We start from the raw sequence: 22,885 nt of genomic DNA, 5'->3' as shown, positions 1-22,885 counted from the left end.
TATTCGGACGACAACGCCAACGTGATACCAATATACGACCAAAAAATTTTCAATTTTTGCGGTCGTATAAAAATCTGTCTTTTTTGTGTTTTTTTGTGTTTCTTTCTTCAATCTTCCTTGTAAATGGCATTAGTTAAAGTCTGTTTATATTAAGGAATAATTGAGAAGAATCTTTTTTTCTTTTGTTTTACATTGTTGATTGCTGATGATGATCTTTTTTTATTTGTTTTTCATTGGCATTGGCTTGAGATATAAGAGAGATATATGCTATACATTTATTACATAATAAATAAATAATAAATTAACAAACAATAACAATGGGTATGCATGGTTAAAAGCACTAATATGATGACAGAAAACTGATCATTGTCATTGTTTAAACTCTTTCACAATAAATAAGTTAAAGCACTGTCTATTTTACATTATTTTACACTAATGTCTCAAAGTTTAAGCACTGGTTGTGGAGCACTGGACTGCCAGAACTGGTTCATAGTAGTGTTTTCTTTGTCATAAGGTGGCAGGTCTGACTTTGGAGAAAGGATGTAGTCACTGGTCTTCAAGTTGTGATTTCTGGTCAGGACTCAGAGAGAGAAATCTGTCTGACAGACTGGCAACTATAAGATAAAAAAAATATTATAAATAAGAAATATAAATATTTTCACAACATAATATTACAAACAAACATTGTCTCATCAGAAATCATACCACATCTTCTTTTTTATATTGACAATAAATATACTTCTTTTTGGTGTTTTGTCTCATGTAAACCTACAAATACTTTTCTGTAAACTGTGTCATTGGTGTTACCATATATTCATTTTGTTTCATTTACATGCATTTAAGTAACATAAATTACCATATTAAACATAACTTACCATCTTCTGGTGACACATTCCGTCTGGAATCTGGGTTGAGGTAGGCAATGGTCTGCAACACCTTATCCTTGAAAGGAAACTTTGTAATCATGTCATGGTAGACACTGTTGTACAGTAGAACTGTCTTACAGAACTGTAATAGAAAAACAAGAGCTGTCAAAATGACAGTAAACCGGATTCTTTAACATTTATTTGTGTTCTGGCATTTATCAATATTACAAGGACCAAAACTCCTAATAGGTAAAATTTATGATTATCAATATCAAACTTGACTTCCATGTTGTCAACAATAACAACATATAAACTAAATAGAAAATGACCCTCTAGCAGGACAAACAACCGTAACTCCTGAACGGTAAAAGTCAAAATCGTCATTATTGAACTTGTCCTCCATTTTGTTGTCAGTAACAACATATACGTTGTCGTGCTGATTCTCTGTGGACTGGAGGTCGACCTTGGTGATGTCTTGCTGACTGGTGATAACCTTAGTGCTGACAAATCTGGCCATGAGTTTACGGAGAAGACGAACCATTTCTGTGTGCAGAAACCCAACCATAGACTCACCAGCCTGTAATAAATAATTAATATTATTTAAAAATGTATATATTAGAATTATAATAAATATTGTTTTTAAAATAGTATACAGCACATAATAATATGATATTTCAATCAATTTCTAAAATTATATTTCCGTTGGCTATCTTTTTTTGTTGTTATACTTCTTTACTGGTTTTGTTGTCTCATGTAAATATACCCTATCTAATGCTAAATATATAAAATATAAATAAAAGTACCTGAAACATAACATTGAAGTCGTTCAACACAGGAAGGATGAAGTCAAGAAAGGCATAGTAGAGCCACATCTCGTCGTTGACTAGGAATTCTGCACACCTCATAATACGACCTGGCTTCTCACTCTCTGCATGACTCTGGAAGTAGGACTTTAAGGCTGGCCACTGCTGGAGTAATCGTCTTACACATCTCTTTAGGGACAACCACCTGGTACCACAGTGCTCAAGTAGCTCATGGGTTCTGTGTCTGTGAAGTCAAGGAAACTAGTATACTCCTCTTTGCGTTTAGAACTGAAATAGATAAACAAATAATTTATAACAGAAAGTCAATAGTTATTCTTCATTTTAACATATGTTTATAACAAAAGGTAAATTACAAAGTAAATGAATAGAGTTGATTTAAAAAACTGAGTCACTATATATCAAATATAATTAATTATATGAAAATGTTTTCAACTTATTTATCACATAAAAAAAATGTCTCATTGGCAATCATACCACATTTTCTTTTTTAAATCTGAATAAGTTATAATATTATACCTGTGATAAAAATGGAAGAAGACATCTATAAGCAGGTCATCTACTGGTAATGGGAGGGTCTTTACTGCTTTCTGTGCACAGATGTTTGCCAGGTGACAAACACAACCAACGTTGAAAACATTTGGGCTCTTCTCTTGGACTCTGGTAAGGACACTGTTGTTTTTACCAATCATGATGTTGCAGTTATCTGAAGAATAGCCTACACAGTTGGACCATGGAATGCCCCTTTCACTGAAATACAAAAAAAAAAAAATATTGTTATGAAAGCAAATTATATGTCGTACATAAAAATATTTTACACACAATATTTTATAAATCTATATCATAGTCTCATTCTCAGAAGTTGACTTGGCTTGCCTATTTTATTCCTAAAAATTTTATTCATAATAAATGATAGATGTATCATTGCCAATCATACCACATCTTCTTTTTTATTTTTTTATTAATGTGATACTTACCTAAATACCTTGTCAAGACATCTGAAGATGTTGTCACTGGTACCGATGTTGCATGTAGGTATGCCAACAAAGTGTGTTGTGATCTTCTGAAGGGTTGTGTTGTAGACTCAGACTAAGATGTTGAGCATTTTGTTGTCACCCTTGTCGTTGGACTCGTCTATCATTACAGTAAACTTCTCTTCTTTACACTTGTCAGTGACTCTGTTGTCCCAATGTGGTGCTAGTGCCTGTGTTACAATGTGTGTGGTCTTTGTACGTCTGCAGGCGAACTTCTGTGCAGTAGGTGAGTCTGGAAACATCTATACTATTAAACGAGAAGACCTCATTTTGGGTGTCGCTTCTCCTCTTTCCACAACAAATTAATCAACACGCCTCTGTGTCCTATAGGTATAGTGCATAGTCGCATTTGTCATCTATTCATATGATTATTCAGATTGAGTTATTTCGGGAGAAAAACGAGAAAAAAAGGTATCCGGATATTGTCCCGCCATTGGACGAAATTTTAAGTCAGATTAGACTTCCGGTTTGCATTTTTCTGTATACTTTGAACATACATATACAACAAAGAATAAAGTGTATTTTCAGAATTCTATCTGCTATCATTTTCAAGTTTACTATCCACGGCAGTCACAGAATTTATTAAATAGAGAGGGTCTGTATACTATATCAATGACCACCATGGATCGATTAGTAAACTTAGAATTGAAAGTAAATACACTATATTTATAAGGAATGAATTTTCATAATATACAGATAAGCGCTAAAAATATTCATGTGAACTTTTGATACCTTTTCTGAAATTCTCCAGTCATTAAATCTTTTACAAAAAAAAAGAAGATGTGGTATGATTGCCATGTTGAGACAATTCTCCACAAGAGACCAATATGACACAGAAATTAACAACTATTATAGGTCACCGTACGACCTTCAACAACGAGCAAAGCCCATACCGCATACTCAGCTTTAAAAGGCCCCGAACTGACAATGTAAAGAAAACTAGCGGCCTTATTTATGTACAAAAAATGAATGAAACACAAATAAGTTACACATAAACAAACGCCGGACCACCACTCAATTACAGGCTCCTTACTTAAATGTCCATAACATACTAAATGTATGTTCATATTGCAATTGATAGAAAACCAAAAATTGGGAATTTGGAAATAAAGGAGGAGGGATAAAAAAAAAAGCATTTTCCTGTCCCCAATAAGCTATGACTTATGACACTTTTGCTGAAATTCTCCAGTCATTCAATTTTTTACAAAATTCTTCCAACAACACTTTACATACTTTAAACTACGCTCTGAATGCCCGCGATTTCGCGGGTGTGTTCTAGTATCTTTTATACATAGAGTCAAGTGGTCTGCAATCATGAATGGAAGGTTGTCGTCTGCAATAAAGTTGGCAAAAACAGTCTCTGCATAAGTAACTTTGTCAACGTTGTTGCTGTTGGTGAACATAGATGCTACTGATGGAGTTGTTGAAATGGATCCATGCTTCTGCTTGTGAGAAGGGGTCTCACTGTGTCTGGTGATGTCATTACGGCCCCCATAACAGATCTTGAAGTCTACTTTGCAAGTGGTGCAGTATGCCTGGTCTTGGCCCTTGGAACTGGTTGGCACCATTTGAAGTCAGCTTTCCAGGCATTGTTGAACTTAGTCATATATTTCTGTTGTTTTGAAACTGGTCTCTTTGAAGACGGAGATAACTGTCGTTTTGGCATTTTGAACACATACTGGTGTACAAAATAATCATTTTGCTTATATAATGTTTCAGTCAGCTTGTGTAGCAAACAGCTCACATTGAGCTGAAACCATTCCTTTTTCCAGTATTTTCATATACAATAAATGTTTTTCTCTGCCTCAAAAAACTTCAGATAAATGTTTAGACAACAACATTCCATTTTCTATCAATGCCGGTATTTATCGGTATTTACCTTTAATCATCGTTGGCGTGTGCCATAAACAGAAGCCACATAGAGTGATTGATATACCAACACCTTATGATTGTTCAATCAAACTATTATCACTTGTTAATTAGCCTTTAGCAAGGATTAAAATCTCCACATAATCAGGTAATTTCAGTTTATACCGGATACGTTCGATAAACCTTGTGTTTTTTACGACTTAAAAAATCTCGTGATTTTACGACCTCAATGATAAATTTTGTAAACAAAATAGTAAAAAGTGGCGACTGAAAATTTTCATTCATGAAATTTTCTGCACGGGTTTTTTTTCTCTTCGACGGGAGGACAGGAGGGGACCCCTGAAAACGGGAGTTTTGTACTCCCATCAGGAGGTTCAGATGTATGATGATTATTGATACTAGCAATCTAATTATCTGTCAAGATGCAGTTCACTTACAATTACATTTATTTGAAACTATTTACTCAAAGTCACAAATTAAAACCAATGGAAAGATTAAATTAACCTAGCTTAGAAATCATTTGAAACTATAATGAAAAATTGCACTTTACTCTACACTATATTTTCTTCAGGCCATCTTTTTTTATTACCTTAGGCTTAAGCACAGGAACTTGAGGTATGTTGTCTCCAGCAGGAGTCATTGGTATTTCAACAAGAAACATTTCTCTTTCCAACTGTCTGTTTTCTTCAAAGTTATTATCCTTCAACAAAAAAAAATATACAAATTACTTGAAAATTGCCTTTGAATCATGTAATTCTACAGTAGTCTATAATAATTACATTAGATGTATGATTCATTATAATTCGTTATTCTGATTGGCTAACTAGCAATCTTGTGATATTCCTTAATCAATTGCATTACACAATGCAACTTTTCATTCATGATGAGACGAGGTCCCACAAGAAAGTGCACAGGTAAATGAAATAAAAACTTGATAAAAGGCGTGTTTTCATGATCCTATAGGTAAAAATGTAATTATAAGTATTTGAATGCTTTTTTTTGTAACTTTATAGGGTTGTAAAAGCGTTGACTGCACTTCATACAAAATGTACTTCGGTCAACGCTTTTACACCCCAATAAATTTACAAAAAAGAGCATTCAATTATTAAATAAATGTCAAATTTCCAAAGAAATAGAAATAGAAATCTATTGATCTTTCTTTAAAGAATAGCATTTACATGGAACATGCAGATGTCTATTGTATTGTTCTATTAAACCACATTTTCTGAAGTGATGAACAAGGAGAATTCCATTTTTTTAAATAAATTCTATAAATGTTATACACAAAATCACTAACTTTTTAGTTGTAACATACCATAGAATTACCCAAAGTTCTATCATCAACATCATAACTGTGAATAATTTCATCATTAGCCTGGGAATCTATTACATTTTGTACTGGTATGTCTATTGGTTGTCTGTCAACACTGTCATCTTTTAACTATCAAATTATAACAGTAAGAAGACTAGCTTAATGGTTTAGGTCAAACCTTGCTATTAATCACTTCAGAAAGATAAGTTTAGTTTTGAGTCAGTTATCTTGAACAAAAATCACAGAAAATCTTTACAGTTGACAGTGTTTGTCATTGTGGTATGAGCGCCAATGAGACAACTCTCCATTCAAGTCTCAATTTTTGTTAAGTTAACCACTGAAGGTCTTTTAAAAATGTTTGTTAAATGAGTTATTTCCCTTTGAACAGAAATCTAGTATATGGTCAGAATTTTATGAAAAATTTATTTCAAGGGAAATGGCTTCAACTGAACAAGAAGAAAAGCTGAAATTATGAAAATTGAATTTGACCTATTACTTTTCATGATAAAACAATACACCAAAATTATCAAATCAATATCTTCAAGCATTTAGGAAATATATGGATGACTGATTTGGCAGATTAAGGAATGGACATTGACTTTGTCAGTAGGAGACTAATAATGAGTAAAATAAATGAGATTAATATTACAGGCTTTTAATTGTACTCTGAAAAACATATTTATTCTTAATAGCAGAGCTTGACAAAGAAAATCACACTTTGATAATGTGTGTCAGGTTGAAATGATTCTTCTACCATAAAGTAAGTCTGAAATACATATGAAGTCTCAATTCAGTTACTTTCATAATTTTAAATTTCAAATAATAAATAAAAATATTTATTAAAAGATGTTAACATGTTTTCCACATAGAAATATAAAAATGATAAAAGTATTTCTCTACGGTTCAGGCATTGTCTACCATAAGTTATAATAGTATATTGTAATTTTTACATACTTAGGATCAAATGTCATATCTGTCTGACAGGCAGCTTCACATTTTCCCAGTTTAATATGAACATCAACATGATCAAGAAGTTTCATTCTTGTGGCATGTGTTTGACATGAATTAGCTGAAAAAGAAACAAGTAGGTACCAACCTGCATCCTCACCTGAAGCAATGTGTATTATTATTATAATTCAGAGTTTATTATGATGTCCATTATAACTGAACTAGTATACATATTTGATTAAGGGCAAGCTGAAGGACACCTCCGGGTGTTGGAGTTTTTCGCTACATTAAAGAACCATTGGTGGCCTTTGGCTGTTGTCTGCTCTGTGTACAGGTTGTTGTCGCTTTGACACATTCCCTATTTCCATTCTCAGTTTTAAACACTGAGATAGACGCAAACATAACAGACCAGTTTGTCAGGCTGTAATACGATTACCCAAAATTAATAATAATAGCAAATGTAAAATTTTGAAGAACTATAATATTATTAAAGGAGTTTTGATTCTCAAATCTGTTGAAAAAAAGTATAACCATTGTTTTGATAAAGAAATTCATACCTTGATATTGTATACTTTGTCTTTATAATTATTTTGTTATGTTACACTATTGCTTTAGGTAAAGGTGCATGTTGGTACCTATTAAAATGTTTAAACACATTTTCTTTTTTCAACCTTTTTAAAAATAAGTCTGGAACTTGATGTTTAGTAGGTGTCATTTATTGATGTGGCTCATAAGTGAATCTCATTTCTTGTTTTTTTTTTAATATAGTTTGGACCTTTTGTTTTTCTGTTTGAAATTGAATGGTTCAACAGTTGTCATCTTTATGTCTCTATTTGACAAATTAAGATGACCAATAAAAGATTAGTTTTACAAATGACAAGACTATTATACCTGCTCTTTGGTTTGGAAACACATCACTTAACAGTGAAGACACTTTCTTCCATTCTGGTGCTGTATTATGGTACTCACTACTAAATATCTTTCAGATGTTATGTTTAGTTTCCTCTTCAGTCCATTTTACTGATTGCTAGATAGAAATAGAAAACATGTTGTCATTGATGCAAATATGGTAAATGCATGAAAAGTTACTGGTGGTGTATGCATAAAAAAAAAAAGAAAGCCTGGCACATGCATGACTCATACGCTTTATATTATTTACAATTGATACTAAAATAAAATACACAAAAATGCTGTATTTTTGTTTGCTCTACATTGGCTTAAGTTATTGGGGAAGTTTTGATATCTAAAGAAACATACATATGTGTGCTTGTCCCCAGTTCAGAGCCTGGTCTTGTATGATTTTAAATTTTAGTTATTCTAAATATTTCTGAGTTTTGAAAGTTCTCTTTTATAAATGTACCTACATGTATAACAAGTACACATTTTTGTTTAGTGGCCAGCTGCAGCATACTGTTTTCACCTATTAAGTAGCATTGTTGTCTCTTTGACAAATTCCATATTTTCATTCTCAATTTCATAAAAATAAAATATATACATGTATTGTAAATTTAATTTCTGTTTTTTCAGTGAAATGTTAGACTGTTCTTGTTCTTGAGCATCATAGCTGTCCCGTAATCTTTTCTGAGGAAAATCCTGTAAATCAATTTAAATGAATTGACATTCATGACATTTTCTTCTAATACACTGTAAAATTGGGCAATGTTTGTGCATCTATTATTGGTATATTGCTATTTTGTCTTTTAACACATTAAAAACCAGATGCTCCGCAGGGTGCAGCTTTATACGACCGCAGAGGTTGAACCTTGAACAGTTGGGGCAAAATGGACACAACATTCATGCTGGATTCAGCTCTAATTTTGAATTGTGATTAAATAGTTGACACAGCATAGGTTTCTGACACAGAATGAATGTGGTCTAATAATTTGTTTTTTGCCTTTGAGCTATTCACTATGCTGTTGAATATTAATCCTCTCAAAAAAATATTTGAAGAAATTTTCTTTTTATCTATGAAGTCTGAAATGAGAAAAATTGAACCCCCCCCCCCACCCCACAAATTTTTTTCACATCCCCCTTTCCCTTATTCCAAAACTGACTTCAATTCAAATTACTAATGGAGATTGCAACAATAACTACTCATTTAAATACATCATAAAATATTAAAATGTAAAAAAAGTGCTTGCTATAACTGAATGGTAAAGATTGTTTTAATTTATCAGTTGGTAGTAAAAGTGAATATACATTGTATATTGTATAAAACAATGAATTAAGTTGATTCAACTACTATTCTGGACAAAGAAAGATAGCTCCAATTGAAATTTCTTGCTATTGTGCAATATTGTGCAATTAGATATTTCTTGCTATTGTGCAATACTGTGCAATTGAAAATACTGTTATTGCACAATACTGTGCAATTGAAGATTTCTTGCTATTGTGCAATACTGTGCAATTGAAGATTTCTTGCTATTGTGCAATACTGTGCAATTGACAAGTTCTTGCTATTGCACAATACTGTGCAATTGAAGATTTCTTGCTATTGCTGAATACTGTGCAATTGAACATTTCTTGCTATTGCAAAATACTTAATATAATAATTTTGGATCCTGATTTGGACCAACTTGAAAACTTGGCCCATAATCAAAAATATAAGTGCATGTATAGATTCAGCATATCAAAGAAGCCCAAGAATTCAATTTTTGTTAAAATTAAACTTAGTTTAATTTTGGACCCTTTGGACTTTAATGTAGACCAATTTAAAAACGGGACCAAAAATGAAGAATCTACATACACAGTTAGATTTGGCATATCAAAGAACCCCAATTATTCATTTTTTGATGAAATCAAACAAAGTTTAATTTTGGACCCCGATTTGGACCAACTTGAAAACTGGGCCAATAATAAAAAATCTAAGTACATTTTTAGATTCGGCATATCAAAGAACCCTACTTATTTAATTTTTGATGAAATCTAACAAAGTTTAATTTTGGACCCTTTGGGCCCCTTATTCCTAAACTGTTGGGTCAAAACTCCCAAAAACAATCCCAACCTTCCTTTTATGGTCATAAACCTTGTGTTTAAATTTCATAGATTTCTATTTACTTTTACTAAAGTTATGGTGCGAAAACCAAGAAAAATGCTTATTTGGGTCCCTTTTTGGCCCCTAATTCCTAAACTGTTGGGATCTCAACTCCCAAAATCAATCTCAACCTTCCTTTTGTGTTCATAAACATTGTGTTTAAATTTCATTGATTTCTATTTACTTGTACTAAAGTTATGGTGCGAAAACCAAGAATAATGCTTATTTGGGCCCTTTTTTGGCCCCTTATTCCTAAACAGTTGGGACCAAAACTCCCAAAGTCAATCCCAACCTTCCTTTTGTGGTCATAAACCTTGTGTCAAAATTTCATAGATTTCTATTTACTTAAACTAAAGTTATGGTGCGAAAACCAAGAATAATGCTTATTTGGGCCCTTTTTTGGCCCCTTATTCCTAAACAGTTGGAACCAAAACTCCCAAAATCAATCCCAACCTTCCTTTTGTGGTCATAAACCTTGTGTCATAATTTCATAGATTTCTATTTACTTAAACTAAAGTTATAGTGCAAAAAACCAAGAAATTGCTCATTTAGGCCCTTTTTGGCCCCTAATTCCTAAACTGTTGGGACCAAAACTTCCAAAATCAATTCCAACCTTCCTTTTGTGGTCATAAACCTTGTGTTTAAATTTCATAGATTTCTATTTACTTAAACTTAAGTTATAGTGCGAAAACCAAAAGTATTTGGAAGACGACGACGCTGACGCCAACGTGATACCAATATACGACCAAAAAATTTTCAACTTTTGCAGTCGTATAAAAATGCAAGGTTATTTTTAGTGATATTAAGATACATGTATTCTGCTCTATTCGGTATCCGGTGGTTCCGGGCCCAAGGCGATCCGACTCACGTTGCTGAATCTTGGGCCTGATGGACATGGGCATCCATTCATATCAACTGTGAGTCAAGTCCAAATAAATTATAATGATAACTTGTAAGGCTTTGCTTTGGCAAGATAGGTATATTCAATGCTCCTGTGTTGAAGGCCGTAATTTGACCAATGATGGTTTTTCTTTTACAAATTTTGACTTGGATGGAGAGATGTCTCATTGGAACTCATATCATACATGTCATATCTTATATAATTTTTTTTTAATGTACAGTATCAAAACTTAGCTTCAACACTTTAACTTTTAAGTTAAATTGTAGCCATGTTACAGTTATTATTAGACTATTACGATGATTCTGCAAAACAATTCTGCATTGCATCTTGTCTGATACTTATTTATGAAGTCCACAGTGGCATGATTTACAGGATAGTGGTCAGCGTTGACAGTAAAACAGGTCCATATTGTATCCGGGATAAGACAAGTTGAATGTCCTTGGATTAAATCGTTTGCACATTTATCGTCTGTGTCCCGATTTGAAAAAGTAATCCCTTAAATTAGGTAGCAATACACAGTTAGAAGTTTAGTTTCGCATTATGGCCCCTGTGAATTTTTTAAATACAAAGTTTTTGTATAATAAAATTGATTTTTAGATAATTGAAGAATAATATAGCCTTCTTAGTGGGTTTATATGAACATTTAGGATTGTTTTTAACATGTTTTATAGGCCATTTATATGATTGACAGTCCGTAATTTCCTATCCGAACCGTCCATAGGTCCATAAATTATTGTAGTGTTTATCAACAAAGATTTTGCGCTCGATCTTTTCGATTCAATTTTATGGAAAAACGAGCAGAAATGCATACGATTTTTTTTGGACCACTTGATAGATAGAAACCTATGGATTTAGGAAAGGTATCACTGTAATTGATTGAAATTTTCCTTTAGACCAGATTTTGGAGACTTTTGTGACATGTTCACCCCCGTTTTTGCTATTATTTTGTATCCCGTTTTTGCTATTATTTTGTATCTAAGAAATGCAGATTGTTGCCATGGTTTCACCCAAAAGGGACTATATTTCACCCTTATGACCATTAGAAATCAAATCTATGGAAGATTCTCTTTCTATAAGTATATACATGCATAACACACATATAAAGCCTTCTTTGTTAGACAGGAGGGGAAAGAGGGTGTTTAAAAATTACTAGTGTCAATTTTAAGGAGGCTCGCGGGTATAAGATTTTCAGAAAAAAATTAAACATCTATTTTTCATTACAAATTTTATTTATTACCTTTAGTAGTTGTTACTTTATCATATGGTACAAAAATCATTCCAAAAAATCAATTCCTGTTGGCCATTTAAAATATTTAAAAAGAAAATTTACTTTCAAAACTTATCTTAAAAAATTGCTCATCTTATCTGTAATAAGTAAAATACAACATAAACACTAATTAGTCAAATTTCTCAGGTACTTGGCCTGTTTACCTGAGGTACCAATATTCAAGTGTAACATCAGGTCAGATTACATGTAAAGAAAATTTCAAACTAGTGTAATTTCTTTATTCCTTGAAATATTTCTCTTAAATAAACTTTTTAGTGAAGTTTTCTGTTTTGTTTATATCCTTATAGATAAATAGAATTTAATTTTCTAACAGATTTCTGGATAAAACAATCTTTAAATGGACCCCTAATAGTACATTAATTGGCTTAGTTGGATACTGCTAATAAAACTCTGTTAATTCAGAGTTGCCTCTGAAGGTGGTCTCTTGAAATCCATGTCACAGACTGCATCAAAGGAAAAAATGTACATCAAAGCAGATATCATACAGTGCTTGATTATAAATATAAGGATGTCCAAAGTTTATGCTATCAGTCCAAGTTGTGATATTACGGATCCAGTTAAATTTTTAAAATGTTCAGTAAAGGTTATACCCCATATAGAGGTCAAAGAAAGACAACTCTCCAAGAAATCCTGGATGGTTCACTGAAGGCACAACTGGTAGAAGCAGAAGCCGGACGTCAATACAGATCCCTGATTCAGCTAGTGCAAGTACTTCCTACGTGTGGCAAACTTTACAATCTGCTGACTGTGAAAAGGCTACTGGTCAAATCTGTAATCTTCGACCACAAGCGAATGTTAACCTGAAAATGGAAGAAAACAATGCATTACATTCTGGTATGAGATGGATAGACAGTCACTTGACAATCAGCTTGGTCAACACTGCTTATGATAAACATAAAGTGGAGTCACCATCCTGTCCTAGGTTGAATGTGGACTACCATGCACAGAAAAAGTGGTGAACTTGTTGGCAGTATACCCTAAAATGCATAACCTGTGGTTTTATTGGAGACAGAATGAAGATGTATAAAGAAATAGCTAATGGCAAACCAGGATCCAACCCAGGACAACCAAATGTAGCCCTTGCATCTGCTTTGCAGGATTGCCCAATTGGAAATACCACGGTGCAGCAACTACTTGCAGGAGTTGACACACCACCACCATGCCGAAGCAGTATGCAAAGCACATCTAACAGAGTAGCAGCTGAAATGGTCAACTCAACAAAACTGACATGGCACAGAAACTTGAACAAGTAAAAGAAGTGAACAGAAAGAGAGGTGTACCAGAAAATGAAATCAACATAACTGTGGATGCTAAATACAACAGCAACACAATTGTTAGTAAAAAGAAGCCGGGTCAGAATGCCACTCAAGCATTCGCACTTGGTATTGAAACAATGACAGACAGAAAGTTTATTGTAGCTGCAGTTGTGCAGAATAAGATGTGCTGGAAAGAGGCTTGGCTTAGGGGGAAAGGCTTTCCAATAGAATGTCCAGCCCATGAAGAATGTACTTCAAATTTATACAGAGCTGCTGCCCTGTCAGAGTATGAGCTGGGAAAAGAGATGGGGAACCAGCTAGGACTACAGAAATTTCTGGTACGGTATGTGACCACAGATGGAGATGGACGTTCAGCTAGAGGTATTGAAGATGCCATTAAAGCTCTGGAACCAATAAGGGAGGTAGAAAGACTAGCAGATCCAGTACATTTGGAGCAGTCTCAAATCAGGGCCTCTAATCGTGCTCAATACAGTGCGGGAATGTTCCATGGTAAAACAAAAGAAGAAAATAGACAAACTAAAGACAGTGTTTAGCAAAGATATTAAGTGCAAATGCTCCATGATAATTAATAAACTGATGGAAAAGTACGACAAAAACATTAATGATATGAGTAAAGACTTACCAAAAGTTCTAGATGCAACTTTTCGCTGTTATGATGGCGACTGCACCCTGTGTCAGGAACATTCCATTGTCTGCAAAGATGATGCTGCACTTAACTGGTGGAGTCGTTCCCATTACTTGTCCACATACCAAATCACTGCCCTGCAAATGGATAAAACAGACAAATTTTTACTACAAGAAATCCTGAAAATGAAACTAACAAAAGCAGCTGTTGAAAGTATGAAACTGTATGACAATACAAACAAAAATGAAGGAGTTCACAGAGCAATGAGTGTAAATTTGCCAAAAAATGTAATTTACTCCAAAAATATGGAAGGACAACTTGCTTCAGGAGTACATAGAAATAACAACAGGCCAGGAACTTCAACCCAACTGAAATGTAAGAATCTAGGAGTAGACCTTTCAACTAGAAGTCAACTTTACCTGAATAAAATGGACACTGACTTCAAATACAGTCAGGATTATGAACTGAGACCAAGAAAGGAGATTAAAGGAGAATGCAGAAAAGTTAGCCGAGCACAAAACATGGAGGGAAATGAATAAAAAGCATGATCATTACTGCAAAGGCCAATTAGATCCACAGCCTGCCTTACAGTTCCAGGACCATGACAGCTACTGCAAACCAAAGCTTCCAAGACCTGCTGCTGACTGAGATGCCAGCTGATCCACCTATAGAACAACAGCACACAGAATCATAAAAGGTCCTTTTAAGGACCACACAAATATTAAAAAAAGAATCTGAATTTGTTGTACATCAGTCTTGAAATTTCTTTTCTTTTTTTCCCTCATTCTGATATATATCAATTTTTTGCCAGCCCTTCCCTTGGATAGTTATAAAAATAAATGTACCCAATTGATATTTTACCCAAATTATTATTGTCCATTTTCAACTCCACTCTACAGGGAGGGAGGGGTTCTGGGTGGCCCAAGCAAGAACAGGTTGAAACGCATGACTGTTGGCTGTTGTTGAAACCATGAGGTTCCGACAGATGCCCGACAGTAATACATTTGGAATTGTGGCACAGGTGCAAAACATCATAAGATTTATCATTAACTAGAGGCTCTAAAGAGCCTGTGTCGCTCACCTTGGTCTATGTGAATATTAAACAATGGACACAGATGGATTCATGACAAAATTGTGTTTTGGTGATGGTGATGTGTTTGTAGATCTTACTTTACTAAACATTCTTGCTGCTTACAATTATCTCCATCTATAACAGTACTGTCTGTGGAAAATGTTATTGAAAATCTTCAAATTTTAAGAAAATTGTTAAAAATGACTATGAAGGGCAATAACTCCTTAGGGGGTCAATTGACTATTTTGGTCATACTGAGTTATTTTTAGTTCTTACTTTGCTGTACATTATTGCTGTTTGCAGTTTATCTCTATCTATAATAATATTCAAGATAATAACAAAAAAACAGCAAAATTTCCTCAAAATTACCAATTCAGGGGCAGCAACCTAACAACTGATTATCCGATTCATCTGAAAATTCCAGGGCAGATAGATCATGACCTGATCAACAATTTTACTTCCTGTCAGATTTGCTCTTAATGCTTTGGTTTTTGAGTTATAAGCCAAAAACTGCATTTTACCCCCATGTTCTATTTTTAGCCATGGCGGCCATCTTGGTTTCTTGGCCGAGTTACCAGACACATTTTTTTAACTAGATACCCCAATGATGATTATGGCTAAGTTTGGTTAAATTTGGCCCAGTAGTTTCAGAGAAGAAGATTTTTCTAAAAGATTACTAAGATTTACGAAAAATGGTTAAAAATTGACTATAAAGGGCAATAACTCCTAAAGTGGTCAACTGACCATTTTGGTCATGTAGACTTATTTGTAGATCTTACTTTGCTGAACATTATTGCTGTTTACAGTTTATCTCTATCTATAATAATATTCAAGATAACAACCAAAAACAGCAAAATTTCCTTAAAATTACCATTTCAGGGGCAGCAACCCAACATCGAAATGTCCGATTCATTTGAAAATTTCAGGGCAGATAGATCTTGACCTGATGAACAATATTGCCCCCATGTCAGATTTGCTCTAAATGCTTTGGTTTTTGAGTTATAAGCCAAAAACTGCATTTTACCCCTATGTTCTATTTTTAGCCATGGCGGCCATCTTGGAGAAGATTTTTGTAAAAGTTAACGCAGGACGATGACGGACGACGACAGACGCCGGACGCCAAGTGATGAGAAAAGCTCACTTGGCCAAAGGGCCAGGTGAGCTAAAAATATTCTGATGATGCACCATATAGGCAAGCCTGTGCGCATGCATTTGTTTCCACCCTCTGGCATCTGGAAATTTACAATTTATAACCCCATATTTGCCATTAGGTGTACATAAACCTGTCCAAATTTAACACTGCCCATTGTAGCCAGGTGCAGAGCTATCAATCAGTTTTTGTCTATATTTTTGAAAAAAATGCATCCATTTTGAAGGTATATTGTTTTAAAAATACATAAGAGTAGTAATATATTCTAAAAATAACAAGAGGCTGTCACAACGACAGCAAACCGGATTTATTAACATTTATTTGTGTCCTGGCAATATCACAAGAACCATTACTGATGAATGGTGAAAGTGAAAATCGTCAATATCAAATTTGACCTCCATTTTGTCATCAGTATCAACATATTAAAATTTGAAAAGCTTAGATTGAATGGTTCATGAGTAAATGCAACAACGTGAATGGAAACGCCATTTTACGATCTTTCAAGAACCATAACTCCTGAACGGTAAATGTCAAAATCGTCATTATTGAACTTGACCTCTATCTTGTCATCAGTAACAACATATTAAAATTTCAAAAGCTTTGGTTGAATGGTTCATGAGAAAATGCACGGAAACGACAGGAAACACCATTTTTCAATCTTTCAAGAACCATAACTCCTGAACGGTAAAAGTCAAAATCGTCATTATTGAACTTGACCTCCATTTTGTCATCAGTAACAGCATATTAAAATTTCCGAAGTTTTGGTAGAACAGTTCATGCATAAATGCACGGACACGACTGGAAACTCCATTTTTCAATCTTTCAACAACCATAACTCCTGAACGGTAAAAGTCAAAATCGTCATTATTGAACTTGACCTCCATTCTGTCATCAGTAACAACAGATTAAAATTTGGGAAGCTTTGGTAGAACAGTTCATGCGTAAATGCACGGACACGACTGGAAACTCCATTTTTCAATCTTTCAAGAACCATAACTCCTGAACGGTAAAAGTCAAAATCGCCATTATTGAACTTGACCTTCGTATAGTTGTCAGTAATAACATATTAAAATTTTAAAAGCTTTGGTTGAACGGTTCATGAGTTAATGCACGGACAACATTTGATTGCCGCCCGCCCGCCGTACATCCCCAAATCAATAACCGACATTTTTGTCACAAAAATCCGGTTAAAAAGGGGTCCAACAGAATTCACAGAAAGGGCTGAAACAGGGGTCAAAGGGCATTCAGTGCATCAAAATGGCCAAAAATACCCCTAAAGTGCCCATTATCCCAGAATCATGATATATACAAGTTAAAAATACAATAAACAACTAGTATTTATCATTTGAAGTGACTTTCTGCCAATTCAGTTGGTCCATTCTTTATTTACAAGATTTTGAGAATCAGCCTCTTAGTCCCGAGACCACAATTAATTTCTCTATTAGTTCTTTATAACATTTTGTCATTAAAAAAAATTCTTTTTGGCAGATCTTTTGTGTGTGTAATGTACAGTACAAGTCCAAAAATATGTCCAAGTTTCAGAAAAATTGCATGTATACAACTTACAAATTTAGCCAATACACATCCATACCCCTATGGACAAGTCACGAGATGTTCCGAAAACTGTAAATATTACCTTTATACACCTGGCCTGATCACTCTTTCCATATCAAAATCAGTTAGCATAAAACATCTTAAAATTTATTTCAGCTCTCTTCTTTCATTTCCACCTTATAACCAGGTGCTCCGCAGGGTGCAGCTTTATACGACCGCAGAGGTCGAACCCTGAACAGTTGGGGCAAGTATGGACAAAAAATTCAAGCGTGATACAGCTCTGAATTTGGATTGTGATCAAATTTTTGACAATACATGGTTTTTTTTTACACAAAACAAATGTCAAGATTTTACAAATCAATTAAAGATTTCTTCTTCAAACTTTTTAAATCTAAAATTAAATAGTTGACACAGCATAGGTTTCTGACACAGAATGAATGTGGTCTAATGAACTTAAAAGGTTTTTTTTGCCTTTGATTGAATCACTCCAAATAATACAACAATAATCTATCAGTGGGAGAATATAACCATTATAAAATAATAGCAACATATCCACTGAATTGCTTTCAACAGTGATGATGAAGTTGACCTCTAGTTCACAAACAAAGACATTGTATCACTACAAGAAAAATCTTATAAACTGTTTGAAGAATTAATGAAAACTTTGACTTATTTTTATCCTTTTTTTCTAAATAATCCTGGAATAAAAGGTCAAATAACTCCACCTAACAAGGCCTTAGAAATTGTCTCAGATTGCAGATTTTGCATTTCATTTTTCAAAATTTTCTGACGGTAAAAGTTCAGGAGTAATAAAATTTATTCACTGAATGTCAACTTTAATTTATCTGAAAAAAAAACCAAAATATTTTCAAAACTGAAATGACCATTTGTGTGCTTTTGAGGTGCTCAGATGGCAGGAAATTGCATCTTATATCGAAAAACCTGACAGCATAAAACAATCTTTTTGTTCACCCCCTATGAAGTCAATTGGATTGATTATCTCCCCTCAATACTTTATACACAAGGTATATATAAACTACCATTACTTCAAACCTGAAGTATTAAACAACTCTTTGTAGTTCACCCCTTATGAAGTCAATTGGATTGATTATCTCCCCTTAATACATTATACACAAAAGTATATTATACCTACCGTTACCTCAAACCTGACAGTATGAAACAAATCTTTATTGTTCACCACCTATGAATTCATTTCAATTGATTATCTCCCCTTAATTATTATACACAAAGTATAACCTACTGTTACCTCAAACCTGACACTATAAAACAAATCTGTATTGTTCACCCCCTATGAAGTCATTTGCATTAATTATCTCTCCTTAATACATTATACAAAGTATAACCTACCATTACCTCAAACCTGACAGCATAAAACAAATCTTCATTGTTCATCCAATATGAAGCCATTCAGATTGATTATCTCCCCTTTATACACTACACACAAAGTATAACCTACTGTTATCTCAAACCTGACAGCATAAAACAATTTATTTGTTCACCCCCTATGAAGTCATTTGAATTGATTATCTTCCCACAATACTTTATACACAAGGTATATATAAACTACCATTACTTCAAACCTGACAGTATTAAACAAATCTTTGTAGTTCACTCCCTATGAAGTCCTTTTGATTGATTATCTACCCTTAATACATTATACACAAAGTATATTATACCTACCGTAACCTCAAACCTGACAGTATAAAACAAATCTTTATTGTTCACCACCTATGAATTCATTTCAATTGATTATCTCCCCTTAATATATGATACACAAAGTATAACCTACCGCTACCTCAAACCTGACACTATAAAACAAATCTTTATTGTTCGACCCCTATGAAGTCATTTGCATTAATTATCTTTACTTAATACATTATACAAGGTATAACCTACCATTACCTCAAACCTGACAGCTTCATACAAATCTTTATTGTTCAACCCCTATGAAGCCATTCAGATTGATTATCTCCCTTTATACACTATACACAAAGTATAACCTACCATTACCTCAAACCTGACAGTATAAAACAAATCTTTATTGTTCACCCACTATGAAGTCATTTGAATAGATTATCTCCCCTCATATAACCTACTGTTACCTCAAACCTGACAGTATAAAACAAATCTTTATTGTTCACCACCTATGAAGTCATTTAGATTGATTATCTCCCCTTAATATATTATACACAAAGCATAACCTACCGTTGCCTCAAACATTTCAGTATCAAAAACAATCTTTTTGTTAACCCCCTATGAAGTCAATTGGATTGATTATCTCCCCTTAACACATTATACACAAAGTATCACCTTCTGTTACCTCAAACCTGACAGCATCAAACAATCTTTTTGTTCACCCCCTATGAAGTCATTTGAATTGATTATCTCCCCTCAATACTTTATACACAAGGTATATATAAACTACCATTACTTCAAACCTGAAGTATTAAACAAATCTTTGTAGTTCACTCCCTATGAATTCATTTTGATTCATTATCTACCCTTAATACATTATACACAAAGTATATTATACCTACCGTTACCTCAAACCTGACAGTATAAAACAAATCTTTATTGTTCACCACCTATGAATTCATTTCAATTGATTATCTCCCCTTAATATATGATACACAAAGTATAACCTACCGCTACCTCAAACCTGACACTATAAAACACATCTTTATTGTTCACCCACTATGAAGTCATTTGCATTAATTATCTCTACTTTATACATTATACAAAGTATAACCTACCATTACCTCAAACCTGACAGCATAAAACAAATCTTTATTGTTCACCCACTATGAAGCCATTTAGATTGATTATCTCCCCTTTATACACTATACACAAAGCATACCCTACTGTTATCTCAAATCTGACAGTATAAAACAAAACTTTATTGTTCACCCCCTATGAAGTCATTTGAATTGATTATCTCCCCTCATATATAACCTACTGTTACCTCAAACCTGACAATATAAAACAAATCGTTATTGTTCACCCACTATGAAGTCATTTGAATAGATTATCTCCCCTCATATATAACCTACTGTTACCTCAAACCTGACAGTATAAAACAAATCTTTATTGTTCACCACCTATGAAGTCATTTAGATTGATTATCTCCCCTTAATATATTATACACAAAGCATAACCTACCGTTGCCTCAAACATTTCAGTATCAAAAACAATCTTTTTGTTCACCCCCTATGAAGTCAATTGGATTGATTATCTCCCCTTAACACATTATACACAAAGTATCACCTTCTGTTACCTCACACCTGACAGCATAAAACAATCTTTTTGTTCACCCCTATGAAGTCATTTGAATTGATTATCTCCCCTCAGTACTTTATACACAAGGTATATATAAACTACCATTACTTCAAACCTGAAGTATTAAACAAATCTTTGTAGTTCACCACCTATGAATTCATTTCAATTGATTATCTCCCCTTAATATATGATACACAAAGTATAACCTACCGCTACCTCAAACCTGACACTATAAAACAAATCTTTATTGTTCAACCCCGATGAAGTCATTTGCATTAATTATCTCTACTTAATACATTATACAAAGTATAACCTACCATTACCTCAAACCTGACAGCATAAAACAAATCTTTATTGTTCACCCACTATGAAGCCATTTAGATTGATTATCTCCCCTTTATACACTATACACAAAGCATACCCTACTGTTATCTCAAATCTGACAGTATAAAACAAAACTTTATTGTTCACCCCCTATGAAGTCTTTTGAATTGATTATCTCCCCTCATATATAACCTACTGTTACCTCAAACCTGACAGTATAAAACAAATCTTTATTGTTCACCCCCTATGAAGTCATTTAGATTGATTATCTCCCCTTTAAACATTATACACAAAGTAACCTTCCGTTACCTTAAACCTGACAGCATAAAACAATCTTTTTGTTCACCCCCTATGAAGTCAATTGGATTTATTATCTCCCCATTATACACAAAGTATATTATACCTACCGTTACCTCAAACCTGACAGTATAAAACAAATCTTTATTGTTTGCCACCTATGAATTAATTTCAATTGATTATCTCCCCTTATATATAACCTACTGTTATCTCAAACCTGACAGTATAAAACAAATTTTTATTGTTCACCACCTATGAAACATTTAGATCTCCCCTTACTATATTATACACAAAGTATAACCTACCATTAGGCCTAAAATAAAATTTCATTTGTTTGGCATTGCCGCCCGACCCACTGAAAAACTTGCCGCCCAAATAATTTTATTTGCGTTTCAGAAATTTATTTTTTTTTATTTAAAAAAAATCGAAATTGTGCCAGAATTTGATCGTATCCGCCGAGTTTGTTCCTTGCTTTACTTATTTGAAATCAAGATCTTAAAAGCGCTTGCCTTACACTGTCTTGGGAGCAAACATTTAAATGACATGGAATAGAAAAAAGTCTGCCAAAAGTAATGTCTAAGAGGCCGGCAGGGGAAGGCATCTCCCCATGCTGCAATGCACTGGTTAAGGGAGATGGATTTTATCAAAAATCAAATTTTCATGCAGCTATTCTTCGAAAGAAACGTTCTGAGATACCTTGTAGAGGACTCAATTTTATCTTTTGTAAAGCAGAAACAGATGATTTCTGCTTGACTTTGTCGCTTCATGAGATAGAAGTTTTTCACCGGGACATCATAGAACAAATATGCGTGGCTCTTACATTTGTTGAATTTATTAAAAATTTGAAATTTATCATTGACAAATTTTCCCTTGAATCAGAGAACAAAGTATCTACTATAGTCAGAACCACAATGATGCCGATGATTCAAGATAATTATATGACTGTAACTTGTAAGCACCAAAGCTTAAAGACAAAAATGATTTACAGGTTTATAGTAGTTTTGTACCAGTAGATGCTAGCCTGGTACAAAACATACATATTTTAAAGACTAGCATCTTGTGTCAATTGAAGTACTTCCCCCTTTTCTTGCCTTTTCTCTTAACATGAATAAGATAATTTTTCAAACATAAAAGATACTGACAGCAACATATTTATAAATGTATCTAGTGTACTAGTGATGAATAAAATTCCCTCCTTTTCCACAATTCAAAGGGT

The 22,885-nt window shown here is 33.6% G+C and overlaps 1 protein-coding gene and 1 long non-coding RNA gene across 6 annotated transcripts in view; both read right to left on the bottom strand.

Moving 5' to 3' along the window:
• Nucleotides 1-263: 263 nt before the first annotated feature.
• On the bottom strand, nt 264-8,803 carry LOC143072307 (uncharacterized). 5 transcript variants are annotated; one of them, XR_012977131.1, is made up of 9 exons: nt 8,346-8,798; nt 7,742-7,877; nt 6,857-6,971; nt 5,906-6,031; nt 5,180-5,290; nt 2,207-2,437; nt 1,670-1,943; nt 876-1,443; nt 264-614 (listed from the first exon to the last, which is right to left on the bottom strand). XR_012977131.1 is itself a non-coding variant. In XM_076247186.1 (7 exons), the coding sequence occupies exons 4-7, from the start codon at nt 5,906-5,908 to the stop codon at nt 547-549; spliced, it is 315 nt and encodes a 104-aa protein (XP_076103301.1). In that variant the 5' UTR covers nt 5,909-6,031; nt 6,857-6,971; nt 7,742-7,877; nt 8,346-8,803; the 3' UTR covers nt 264-546. The 5 variants fall into 5 exon arrangements, 1 of the variants encoding a protein (XP_076103301.1); XR_012977130.1 differs by having other exon boundaries at nt 1,767-1,957; nt 8,346-8,797; XR_012977129.1 differs by having other exon boundaries at nt 1,670-1,957; nt 8,346-8,796.
• Nucleotides 8,804-12,349: 3,546 nt separating this feature from the next.
• The window catches only part of LOC143072306 (uncharacterized), a 52,393-nt gene continuing 41,857 nt past the window's right edge, over nt 12,350-22,885 (bottom strand). Inside the window, exons 2-3 of the long non-coding RNA XR_012977128.1 lie at nt 13,973-14,112; nt 12,350-12,873 (exon numbers count right to left, since the gene is read on the bottom strand). This is a non-coding gene — a long non-coding RNA (uncharacterized LOC143072306). The remainder of the gene's footprint in view (nt 12,874-13,972; nt 14,113-22,885) is intronic.

This window comes from Mytilus galloprovincialis, chromosome 4 (genome assembly GCF_965363235.1).
Source record: "Mytilus galloprovincialis chromosome 4, xbMytGall1.hap1.1, whole genome shotgun sequence".
Lineage (NCBI taxonomy): Eukaryota > Metazoa > Mollusca > Bivalvia > Mytilida > Mytilidae > Mytilus > Mytilus galloprovincialis.
The sequence above is the reverse complement of the archived record's forward strand: the minus strand, read 5'-3'. Positions and strand labels throughout refer to the sequence as shown.